Below are 12,699 nucleotides of genomic sequence, written 5' to 3' on the forward strand. Positions count from 1 at the left end.
ATGCCAATGAGCTACATGGACACTGAAAAGACAATACAAAAGAGAAATTATAAACTGGATGGTTCGAGCCCCGTATGCTGATTGACTGACAGCCGTGGTATGTCAAACCGTATACCGCGGGTATGACAAAACATTTATTTTTACTGCTCTAATTACGTTGGTAGCCGGTTTATAATAGCAACAGAGACTCACTGATAGATATTGAAGGCTATGGACTCGCCAGCTCCTGCTTTCTCCCGTTGTGCTATTTACAAACAAACGTGACTGGCTCAACTGTCCTGGGGAACTACGGTAAGTTTCACATTGGAAAATAATGTGACAGGTGAAATGAAGAACGCAATCTGCTTTATCTCCTGAAGTATTGCACAAGGCTATTGCGGATATTAACTTAAAAAGTAGCTAGAGAATATTCACATTTTATTTAAAAACTTCAGAGAGATACTTTTGACGGTATTGAAAAATCATCCCGTGGCTTTTTCCAAGTACCCTGGCATATGGTAATACGGTATACCGCCCAAGCCTATTTGGAAGGACCAGGCTGGGCTTTCTCTCTTCAAACCCTCTTGCCTCTTTCTGCCAAACAGAAATAGGTGTACAGTCTTTCAATTGAACATTTTGGTGTTGGCAGGTCTGTGTTTCTTTGAGTGCCATATGCATCGTGCCTACAAAACAGTAAGTACCTAGCCAGAGCATTGAGTGCCAGTTCACATTAGCTGAACCAGTGTCTGTTTTTAACACATTTTCAGCTATTACCATTCCAAATAAAGTGCATTACCATTCTAAATAAAGTACATTACCATTCTAAATAAAGTACATTACCATTCTAAATAAAGTGCATTACCATTCTAAATAAAGTGCATTACCATTCTAAATAAAGTGCATTGCCATTCTAAATAAAGTGCATTGCCATTTTAAATAAAGTGCATTGCCATTTTAAATAAAGTGCATTGCCATTCCAAATAAAGTGCATTACCATTCTAAATAAAGTGCATTGCCATTCTAAATAAAGTGCATTGCCATTCTAAATAAAGTGCATTGCCATTCCAAATAAAGTGCATTGCCATTTTAAATAAAGTGCATTGCCATTTTAAATAAAGTGCATTGCCATTTTAAATAAAGTACATTACCATTTTAAATAAAGTACATTACCATTCTAAATAAAGTACATTACCATTCTAAATAAAGTGCATTGCCATTCTAAATCATGTGCATTACCATTCTAAATAAAGTGCATTGTGTGACTGCTCTATGTGTAAATGGTTCTTTCTGTTGGTGGTTATCCGTGATTCAAGTCTTTTGGCTGACAGTGGTCAGTGCAATTTCATGAGCGGGGACGAGTTTAGGTAATTGACTGCTGCTTGTGGAGAGCACTGAAGCCCATTGAGGTTTGGTTGTGGAGGGATGTTGTCAATGCTCACACACTGTCACATTCATTGTAGTGCTGCAGTGGTGCCTGACTGCCTGTTTGTCTCTCCATACAGACACAGACCACACACTGTTTACTCTGTGCTTTCGTCATTTAGCAGGCAGCTGCAACTTGTATGAGCTGTCTATGATTGTCTATACTACAACTCGATGTGTATAGATGTGGTCGCAAGCTGAGCTAAATTCTTTATCCGCTTTCTCTCCCCCATCGCTCTCATCCTCTCTCTTTCTATGCCTTTGTCCCCCTATATCTCTCTGCCTCTCCTATTATTGTCTCTTCTCTCCCCTATCCTCCTCTCCTATTCCCACCCTCCCTCCCCCTCTCTCCCCACAGAGGTCCTTCTCAGCCGGGGTGAAGCTGTATGACAGTGCAGACTACAAGGGGGCCATCGCCCTGTTCGAGGAGGCCCTCCAAGAGTACTACAGGGCCGACGTGGAGTGTCGGGCCCTCTGCCAGGGGCCCCAGAAGTTCGAGGAGCAGGACCATGTCCTCTACCGCTACAGCCTATACGAACTGGTCTCAGGTCAGTCACTATGTAGTTCTGTGCATCTATAACATCTCCTATGTAATGGCTAAGTACACAGCTGTCACCATGTCCTCTACCGCTACAGCCTATACGAACTGGTCTCAGGTCAGTCACTATGTCCATGGAGAACAAGAGCACCTCCTCCCAGCTGCCCACTGCACTGAGGCTAGGAAACACGGTCTCCACCGATAAATCCATGATTATCGAAAACTTCAATAAGCACTTCTCAACGGCTGGCCATGCCTTCCGCCTGGCTACTCCAACCTCGGCCAACAGCTCCGCCCCCCCCGTAGTTCCTCACCCAAGCCTCTCCAGGTTCTCCTTTACCCAAATCCAGATAGCAGATGTTCTGAAAGAGCTGCAAAACCTGGACCCGTACAAATCAGCTGGGCTTGACAATCTGGACCCGCTATTTCTGAAACTATCTGCCGCCATTGTCGCAACCCCTATTACCAGCCTGTTCAACCTCTCTTTCATATCGTCTGAGATCCCCAAGGATTGAAAGCTGCCGCAGTCATCCCCCTCTTCAATGGGGAGACACCCTGGACCCAAACTGCTATAGACCTATATCCATCCTGCCCTGCCTATCTAAGGTCTTCGAAAGCCAAGTCAACAAACAGGTCACTGACCATCTCGAATCCCACCGTACCTTCTCCGCTGTGCAATCTGGTTTCCGAGCCGGTCACGGGTGCACCTCAGCCACACTCAAGGTACTAAATGATATCATAACCGCCATCGATAAAAGACAGTACTGTGCAGCCGTCTTCATCGACCTCGCCAAGGCTTTCGACTCTGTCAATCACCAAATTCTTATCGGCAGACTCAACAGCCTCGGTTTTTCGGATGACTGCCTTGCCTGGTTCACCAATTACTTTGCAGACAGAGTTCAGTGTGTCAAATCAGAGGGCATGCTGTCCGGTCCTCTGGCAGTCTCTATGGGGGTGCCACAGGGTTCAATTCTCGGGCCGACTCTTTTCTCTGTATATATCAATGATGTTGCTCTTGCTGCGGGCGATTCCCTGATCCACCTCTACGCAGACGACACCATTCTATATACTTTCGGCCCGTCATTGGACACTGTGCTATCAAACCTCCAAACGAGCTTCAATGCCATACAGCACTCCTTCCGTGGCCTCCAACTGCTCTTAAACGCGAGTAAAACCAAATGCATGCTTTTCAACCGATCGCTGCCTGCACCCGCATGCCCGACTAGCATCACCACCCTGGATGGTTCCAACCTTGAATATGTGGACATCTATAAGTACCTAGGTGTCTGGCTAGACTGCAAACTCTCCTTCCAGACTCACATCAAACATCTCCAATCAAAAATCAAATCCAGAGTCGGCTTTCTATTCCGCAACAAAGCCTCCTTCACTCACGCTGCCAAGCTTACCCTAGTAAAACTGACTATCCTACCGATCCTCGACTTCGGCGATGTCATCTACAAAATGGCTTCCAACACTCTACTCAGCAAACTGGATGCAGTCTATCACAGTGCCATCCGTTTTGTCACTAAAGCACCTTATACCACCCACCACTGCGACTTGTATGCTCTAGTCGGCTGGCCCTCACTACATATTCGTCGCCAGACCCACTGGCTCCAGATCATCTACAAGTCCATGCTAGGTAAAGCTCCGCCTTATCTCAGTTCACTGGTCACGATGGCAACACCCATCCGTAGCACGCGCTCCAGCAGGTGTATCTCACTGATCATCCCTAAAGCCAACACCTCATTTGGCCGCCTTTCGTTCCAGTACTCTGCTGCCTGTGACTGGAACAATTGCAAAAATCGCTGAAGTTGGAGACTTTTATCTCCCTCACCAACTTCAAACATCAGCTATCCGAGCAGCTAACCGATCGCTGCAGCTGTACATAGTCTATAGGTAAATAGCTCACCCTTTTTCACCTACCTCATTCCCATACTGTTTTTATACTGTTTTTATTTATTTACTTTTCTGCTCTTTTGCACACCAATATCTCTACCTGTACATGCCCATCTGATCATTTATCACTCCAGTTTTAATCTGCAAAATTGTATTATTCGCCTACCTCCTCATGCCTTTTGCACACATTGTATATAGACTGCCCATTTTTTTCTACTGTGTTATTGACTTGCTAATTGTTTACTCCATGTGTAACTCTGTGTTGTCTGTTCACACTGCTATGCTTTATCTTGGCCAGGTCGCAGTTGCAAATGAGAACTTGTTCTCAACTAGCCTACCTGGTTAAATAAAGGTGAAATAAATAAAATAAAATAAAAATGTAGTTCTGTGCATCTATAACATCTCCTATGTAATGGCTAAGTACACAGCTGTCACCATGTCCTCTACCGCTACAGCCTATACGAACTGGTCTCAGGTCAGTCACTATGTAGTTCTGTGCATCTATAACATCTCCTATGTAATGGCTAAGTACACAGCTGTCACCATGTGTTAAGACACGCGATGGCTGGGTATGTATGTAGTGTTTATAACAGCTCCTATGTCGTGTCTACGTAGTGCCTTGAACACACATACACTGAGTATACAAAATATTAAGAACACCATGACATAGACTGACCAGGTGAACCCCGGTGACAGCTATGATCCCTTATCGATGCCACTTGAGACATGGATTGTGTACGTGTGCCTTTCAGAGGGGTGAACGGGCAAGACAACATATTTAAGTGTCTTTGAACAGGTTATGGTTTGTGTCAACTGCAACGCTGCAGGGTTCTTCACGCTCAGTGTCCTGTGTGTATCAAGAAGGGTCAACCACCAAAAGGACATCCGGCTTACTTGACACAACTGTGGGAGGCATTGGAGTCAACATGGGCCAGCATCCTTGCGGAATGCTTTTGACACCTTGTAGGGGGGGGGGGGCGTTTGTATAGTCAGTCTATGCAGTGTCTAACACCTCCAACATAAGTCGTGGTGTCTCACATCTGGTTATATATCGTTTATTTTACTGAAATCTTCAGTTTTCTGGCTCTGATTCGAATTCAACTCTTGTTGTACTCTGTTCCTTTGTGACTTGCTGATTGATTGCTCGGTGGATTTTGACACCGCTCAGTTTGTTGACCTCTGTGAATAGATATATATGGATATGTAATATGCGCTGCGTGGGTGTGAGCTGCTTGTTTTGTATGCTGTATCGCTGACTGACCAGAAGACCTTGGTACTTAATTTCTCTGTGCTCACAGCTACTTTACTGCAGTGAGGAGTCTCTCAGCAGCCAGGGGTAGTATTTTTTTATTTAAAAAACAGAGCTTTCTACTTTGAGTGATGGTTCACATTGCTCACAACCCCCTGGTGCAAAATGCCCCCCCACCCCCCGAGAAACACAGCCTTGTGAAAAACAGCCGTTTATCATGTTATGAAGTGGAGGTTTAATGTGGGATGGGAAACATCTCTTGCTTTCAGATGTTTTGACATTTTGAAATGGCATACGGCTATACCATGCTCACTGGCAGTAGGCTGGTACATGGTGGGGGACTTGGCACAGGGTCAAAGACAGGGTTGGGTAGGTTACTTTCTAAATGTAATCTGTTACAGTTACTAGTTACCTGTCCAAAATCAGTAATGTCACTTTTGGATTACCCAAACTCAGTAAAGTAATCTGATTACATTGCGTTACTTTTAGATTACTTTCCCTTTAAGAGGCATTAGAAGAAGAGAAAAATGTATGTAACCAACTGAACGACATCTATTGCTGGATAAATCAATGTTAAAATGGACATAGCTGGCCATATATGGATGTTACATTTGACTTTATGGGTTCGTTATGTAGGCTTCTTCTAACGCATCGCTTTTTACTACATATAATAATAATATGTTATATATTTACAACAATAAAAACAAAGTCTATCAGAATTCCAGTCATTCCAATAAATGTTATACCCCTGAAATATTCAAGAATAGGACTTGGAAATATGGAAGTACAGATTTGCCAAATTGTTTTACCTGAGCATGACCCCAAAACTAAGGACTTATTAGCTTAGCCCTAGTCTGTTGTTTATGATTTGTTGTCAAGGAGGACTGATTGCGCTCATTGATTTGAGTTGAAAATAAATGCTGCTCTCATGGAATGGCCTGCTTTGAGCACTACTGAGCACTGCTGCATTTGTTATAGGACTATTGTTTACCTTTTTGTTGGTGACACTTTATCTTGATAATATGCAGTTGTTTAAAGGGCAAATCCACAGATGAAACAATAACAAAACGGAGGCCTCTGTTTTAGTAAAAAGCTGAGGGATGGTGTCACGCCCAGACCTTACAGAACCTTTTATTTCTCTATTTTGGTTAGGTCAGGGTGTGACTAGGGTGGGTAGTCTAGTTTTTCCTTTTCTACGTTGGCCTGGTATGGTTCCCAATCAGAGGCAGCTGTCTATCGTTGTCTCTGATTGGGGATCATATTTAGGCAGCCTTTTTCCCCCTGTTGTGTGTGGGATCTTTATGTGTGTGTGTGTGTAGTGCCTGTGAGCACGCCATTACGTTTCGTTTGTTTCTGTATTGTTTCGGTGAGTTTCAATAATTAAACATGTGGAACTCTACGCAGGCTGCGCCTTGGTCCATTTATTCTACAGACGACCGTGACAGATAGGCCTGGAGAAATTGTAACCACTCTCAGATGAACAGACAGAGCTATGGATGCAAGGACTGACCATCCATGATATCAAAATGATTGTTTTAACCATGTTATGAGGCTATACAGTGTCTGTTTACATTTACAATGTTTACAAACCTTGGGAGAAAAACAAGCTTATATTTTGGGTTCTCATGGAGTGTGACAGTTGAACTAACCTCGTGAGGCAGTTAATAAGTTATATTCTTCAAGAATCAATGGATATACAGTATATATAATTTATAAATCCCAAAGTTGATGTAGCAACTACAAGATTGCCCCTTTAAGTCTATCAAAAGTGTGCGGGTTTCAGCATGTGTCCTTTAGGGGGGGAAAAAATAATGTATCAGCTTGAATTAGATTGAGCAATAAAAGCTCCACTTTTATTCCATAGGCTGGGATCCACACTATGCAGCTGTTATTCCATAGGCTGGGATCCACACTATGCAGCTGTTATTCTATAGGCTGGGATCCACACTATGCAGCTGTTATTCTATAGGCTGGGATCCACACTATGCAGCTGTTTGTTGCAAGAGTGCATTTTTCACTGGCTATCTACTGGTTTCAAAAACAATGATTGACAGGCAGCTTAAACTTCTTGAATTCAACCATTGTTTGGTTGAAATACACATTTATATTTGTGAACAGCCATCCACAACAACCACAATCCGTAAGGCGCAAATAGCTAAATGAGAGAGCAGCTGTGTTATTCACATCAATGTGTTATGTAGATATCAATAATAAGTGATATCTGTATCGCCGTAGACTACACCACTGTTGTCATCCTTGCCTTCAAGTGTTTATTCAAATTGGATCATCTTTGGATGCCGACAGCAGTCGTACCATTGGAAGACAGAGCTTGGACTGCAACCGACAAAAGCCTATTCCTGCTCTTTTCCCACAATCCATCAAACTTTTTTGGTGCGTCATCATAGCGGTCTTAAACTTAAATTTGCACCTTTTTTCAATGCTGATTTTGAAGGTCACTGAGAAAACGGAGAAGTGTCAAATATCTTTTTCCCGAAAACATCCTCTTTGAATTTAAAAGTAATCCTCGAAGTAATCATCTAGTTTTTCATAAAGTATCTGTAATCTGATTACAATATTTTTGCTGGTAATGTAACGGATTGTAGTTTCTGTTTTTTTTTTTGTAATCCCTTACATGTCATCTGTGACTCTCCAGCTCTGGTCAAAAGGCAGATGAGGGAAAATATGCAGAGAGAGAGAGGGCGCTCTGGACCGCTAGGTTGCCAAATGCCAAGAAATCACAAACTGTTGTGTAAACAGCCCAATGTCTCTCTTTCACAGCGCACACATATTTATGGTGACTTGTTTTTGATGTCACACTTTAGTGTCGAAGATTAGTCATTGCTCAGAACATATTTGAATGAGGATAATTGAATGAGGTGAAGTTTGAGATGGCTGCCATGTTTTAGCCAAATCGTTCTTGCAAACTGACTCTTTATTGATTTGACGGAAACAACTCCCTCAGTTTGGAAATGGTCTAATGTTTTTTTTCATATTAATAGTTTAAAACAACATGAATCTTGAAATAAATAGACTGTTTTTTCATTATGAGGGGAGTACTGGTATACTCTACTTAACAGCAAATACCCCTACGCCATATCTCATGTGGTTCTGCCATTAATTTTTAGAGAGAGCTACTTACCGTAAATTACCTCCTCGAGGATACTTTTTTTCAGATAAATTACTTTTCCACCTGGACTACTTCATGGGACAGTTCATTTTAAAACTACCCCCCTTCATCTCTTTTGGCCACTCAAGGAAAATGGCCGACAAGACTTGAAACACCCATGACTCCTCACACATATTTTGGTTCTTGGAATTTCCTGTGTAATATCCTGGTATTGTAATTTCAAAACATTGTTGTGGCCATGAGTCTGACTTTGGCTAAGTGGTCCAACAGACCACTGAACATCTAGAAAGAACCTCTAAACGGGCGGAGATGAGTGCAGGAAAAACAATGAGCAGTGTATTGATTGTGTGAAGTCCAACACAGTTGGAGACAAATGTGTACGGTGTGCATATTACTTTCCTCTTTCCTCTGGCTGTCTCTGTGTGTGTTCACGTGCAAAGCCTTTTTGACATCTTTTTGACTTGCTCTGTTACCATCTTAGATGATCCAAAAAGCCAACAGTCTGAAACTGGGCCAGCAATGAGTGCCTAGCTATTGCCTAAAGACACAGCCATAGTGACCCCTGCTTGTAAATCTCTCTCTCTCTCTGTCTCTCTCTCTGTCTCTCTCTCTGTATCTCATGCTATTGCCTAAAGACACAGCCATAGTGAGCCCTGCTTGTAAATCTCCCTCTCTCGCTCTCTCTCTCTCTCTCTCTCTCGCTCTCGCTCTGTTTCTCCATCCTTTGAATTCAAAGTGCTTTATTGGCATGGGGAACATATGTTTACATTGCCAAAGCAAGTTGTAAACAATACACTCATAGTAAACATTACACTCACAAAAGTTCCAAAGGAATAGAGACATTTCAAATGTCATATTGTGGCTATATACAGTGTTGTAATGATGTAGTTCAAAATGGAAAATAAATCAACTAAAATTTGTGTTGTATTTACAAAAGTGTTTGTTCTTCACTGGTTGCCCTTTTCTTGTGGCAACAGGTCACACATCTTGCTGCTGTGATGGCACACTGGTCTTTCACCCAGTAGATATGGGAGTTTATCAAAATTGAATTTGTTTTTGAATCTTTGTGTATAATCTTAGGGAAATTTGTGTCTCTATGGTCATACATTTGGCAGGAGGTTAGGAAGTGCAGCTCAGTTTCCACCTCATTTTGTGGGCAGTGAGCACACATCCTGTCTTCTCTTGAGAGCCAGGTCTGCCTAGTTTTTTAAATTTTTTAAATTAATTATTTCCAATGGGTCAAGTAATTCTCTTTTTGTTTTCTCATGATGTGGTTGGGTCGAACCCTGGGGCTGTCCTGGGAATCTGTGGGGTCTGTTTGTGTTTGTAAACAGAGCCCCAGGACATATCTCTCTCTTTCCCCACCCACCCTCTCTCTCTTTCTTCATTATCTCTCTCTCCTTCCCCACCCTCTCTTTCTTCACTGTCTCTCTCTTTCCCCACCCTCTCTTTCTTCACTGTCTCTCTCTTTCCCCACCCTCTCTTTCTTCACCGTCTCTCTCTCTTTCCCCACCCACCCTCTCTCTCTTTCTTCACCGTCTCTCTCTTTCCCCACCCACCCTCTCTCTCTTTCTTCACCGTCTCTCTCTCTTTCCCCACCCACCCTCTCTCTCTTTCTTCACTGTCTTTCTCTTTTCCCACCCTCTCTCTCTTTCTTCACTGTCTTTTTCTTTCCCCACCCTCTCTCTTTCTTCACTGTCTCTCTCTCTCCCCATCCTTTCTCTCTTTCTTCACTGTCTCTCTCTCTCCCCATCCTTTCTCTCTTTCTTCACTGTCTCTCTCTCTCTCCCCATCCTTTCTCTCTTTCTTCACTGTCTCTCTTTCCCCACCCTCTCTCTCTTTATTCACTGTCTCTCTCTTTCCCCACCCTCTCTCTCTTTCTTCACTGTCTCTCTCTTTCCCCACCCTCTCTCTTTCTTCACTGTCTCTCTCAATTTCCCCACCCTCTCTCTCTTTCTTCACTGTCTCTCTCTTTCCCCACCCTCTCTCTTTCTTCACTGTCTCTCTCAATTTCCCCACCCTCTCTCTTTCTTCACTGTCTCTCTCAATTTCCCCACCCTCTCTCTTTCTTCACTGTCTCTCTCAATTTCCCCACCCTCTCTCTTTCTTCACTGTCTCTCTCAATTTCCCCACCCTCTCTCTTTCTTCACTGTCTCTCTCAATTTCCCCACCCTCTCTCTCTTTCTTCACTGTCTCTCTCAATTTCCCCACCCTCTCTCTCTTTCTTCACTGTCTCTCTCAATTTCCCCACCCCTCTCTCTCTCTTTCTTCACTGTCTCTCTCTTTCCCCACCCTCTCTCTCTCTTTCTTCACTGTCTCTCTCTTTCCCCACCCTCTCTCTCTCTTTCTTCACTGTCTTTCTCTTTCCCCACCCTCTCTCTCTTTCTTCACTGTCTCTCTCTTTCCCCACCCTCTCAATCTTTCTTCACTGTCTCTCTCTTTCCCCACCCTCTCTCTCTTTCGTCACAGTCTCTCTTTCTTTCCCCACCCTCTCTTTCTTCACGCTCTCTCGCTCTCGCTCTCTCTCTCTCTCTCTCTCTCTGCATCACCTCTCCTCGTCAGCCATGGCCATAAGCTTCTGACCACAAAGTCATCCAGAGCAGGTCTGGTCAATGTTAGGTGAACTCATTGGTCAGTTACAGCCCCCCGTATCCAGCCCTACGTCTACAACCGTTGAACTGAGAGAGAGAATTGTTTCAGATTTGTTTCCCTTTTTTACTACTTCAGTTTCATAATTTCTCCATAAAGTCTTGTCAGCGACTACTCAGTGTACAGTCTGGCATTAATGCTCCATTGAGGGAAAGCATTCGCTTAACGTACTGTCTTATTGTTGCATTTTTGTTAGTCCAAAGTGTCATTGCGTCAGGCCTAGCTTGTGAGTCCATAGACTCCAGGGCCCATATTCATAAAGATCATGAATGCTGATCTAGGATCAGGTCCTCCCTTCTTAATGGAATCTTATTCATTATGCGTTAAAAGGAAACTGATCCTGCTCTGAGAGGCTTTATGAATGTGGGCCCAGAAGCAGCACAGCTGGATAATGTTGGATGTTCTGATGTGGAAGGATGTGTAACAGGCAGCGGAGGCTGCTGAGGGGAGGACGGCTCATAATAATGTCTGGAACAGAGCGAATGGAATGGCATCAACCCATGAGATTGATGTACTTGATACCATTCTGCTCCAGCCAGTACCACAAGCCCATCCTCCCAAATTAAGGTGCCACCAACCTCCTGTGGTGACAGGGGTGTCAGGCCTCTCATAGCACTGGAAAATAGTCATGTGATTATGCAATTATACACACACACAAGCGTAGTCAGCTGTGTTTGTGTTGACATTAGCCAGTTGCGCAGTTCCCCTCACAGAACGCTCTGCTGCTAGCGGTATTGTGGTGGCCTTGAAGCTAAGCTGAGTCGATGGCAAGCGTGCTTTGTCTCAATCACTCGTATCATTGCGCAAACATGCCAAAAACATACAGTCTTGGCTTTGGTGAGGCTTTTCTCAATGTCTAATCATGCCAAGAGTTCTTTTTCCCTAGGGCTTCAACAACCGTAGAATCAGCGCAATTGTAGTTTCTTTGACCGTGGGACTATGTACCTCAAGTGCTGAATGAGTCTAAAGTCAAGTCATGTACCTCAAGTGCTATTTTGATTTTGATGGAGAAGTAACGTTACATGGTAAGGCATTTGATTTGACTTGATTTATTAGGATCCCAATGGCGACAGCTAGTTTAACTGGGTTCCGACACATTATGAAAAAGACATTACAGACAAAAGACTTTATAATTGACATACATTTGAAAACATAAACACATAGTGTGTGGATCGTAAAGTTTGGAGGAGGAATAATGGTCTGGAGCTGTTTTTCGTGGTTCGGGCTAGGCCACTTAGCTCCACTGAAGGGAAACCTAAACGCTGCGAGCCAGGCCTAATTGTCTGACATTGGTGCACGACATCACTAATGCTCATGTGGCTGAAAGTCCCCGCAGCAATGTTCCATCTAGTGGAAAGCCTTCCCAGAAGAGTGGAGGCTGTTATAGCAGCAAAATGGGGGACCAACTCCATATTAATGCCCATGGTTTTGGAATGAGGTGTTCGACGAGCAGGTGTCCACATACTTTTGGTCATGTAGTGTACATGTGAATGGAAGGGATTCATTTTCCTTTACACTACAGTATTCACAATGTTATATATTTATGTGATCCTGTAGTGGTTTACTGTCTTCCGACGTACTTTCTTCCGTGGTTTTGGAGGTGGCACAATATAAGGGGTTAGACAAAGCAACTTTCGTGCAACTTTATTTACAGTTGCAAGTGACAACCTCTCAAAAAACGTTGCTGATACACGAAGCAACTCAAACGCGATGGAAATTGCTCATGACAGCCAATCAAATTGAACCCTCTTTTGTTTACTTGATAGCTACCTACACAAACAGCTAGCTAGAATGTGTTGTTAACCCGATAGAAATGTATTAAGACTTAAAAGCAATACA

At 43.3% G+C, this 12,699-nt stretch overlaps 1 protein-coding gene across 2 annotated transcripts in view; it reads left to right on the forward strand.

Annotated features, from left to right (window-relative positions):
- The window catches only part of LOC118386998 (prolyl 3-hydroxylase 2-like), a 91,240-nt gene that overhangs the window by 63,118 nt on the left and 15,423 nt on the right, over positions 1-12,699 (forward strand). For both annotated transcript variants that reach the window (XR_008144466.1, XM_052526826.1), the window contains exon 3: positions 1,760-1,949. Coding sequence is in view for 1 of the 2 variants with exons in the window: in XM_052526826.1 (XP_052382786.1) it covers positions 1,760-1,949 (190 nt within the window). In the remaining variant the exon portion in view is untranslated. The remainder of the gene's footprint in view (positions 1-1,759; positions 1,950-12,699) is intronic.

This window comes from Oncorhynchus keta, chromosome 1, assembly GCF_023373465.1.
Source record: "Oncorhynchus keta strain PuntledgeMale-10-30-2019 chromosome 1, Oket_V2, whole genome shotgun sequence".
In the NCBI taxonomy this organism is placed as follows: Eukaryota; Metazoa; Chordata; class Actinopteri; order Salmoniformes; family Salmonidae; genus Oncorhynchus; species Oncorhynchus keta.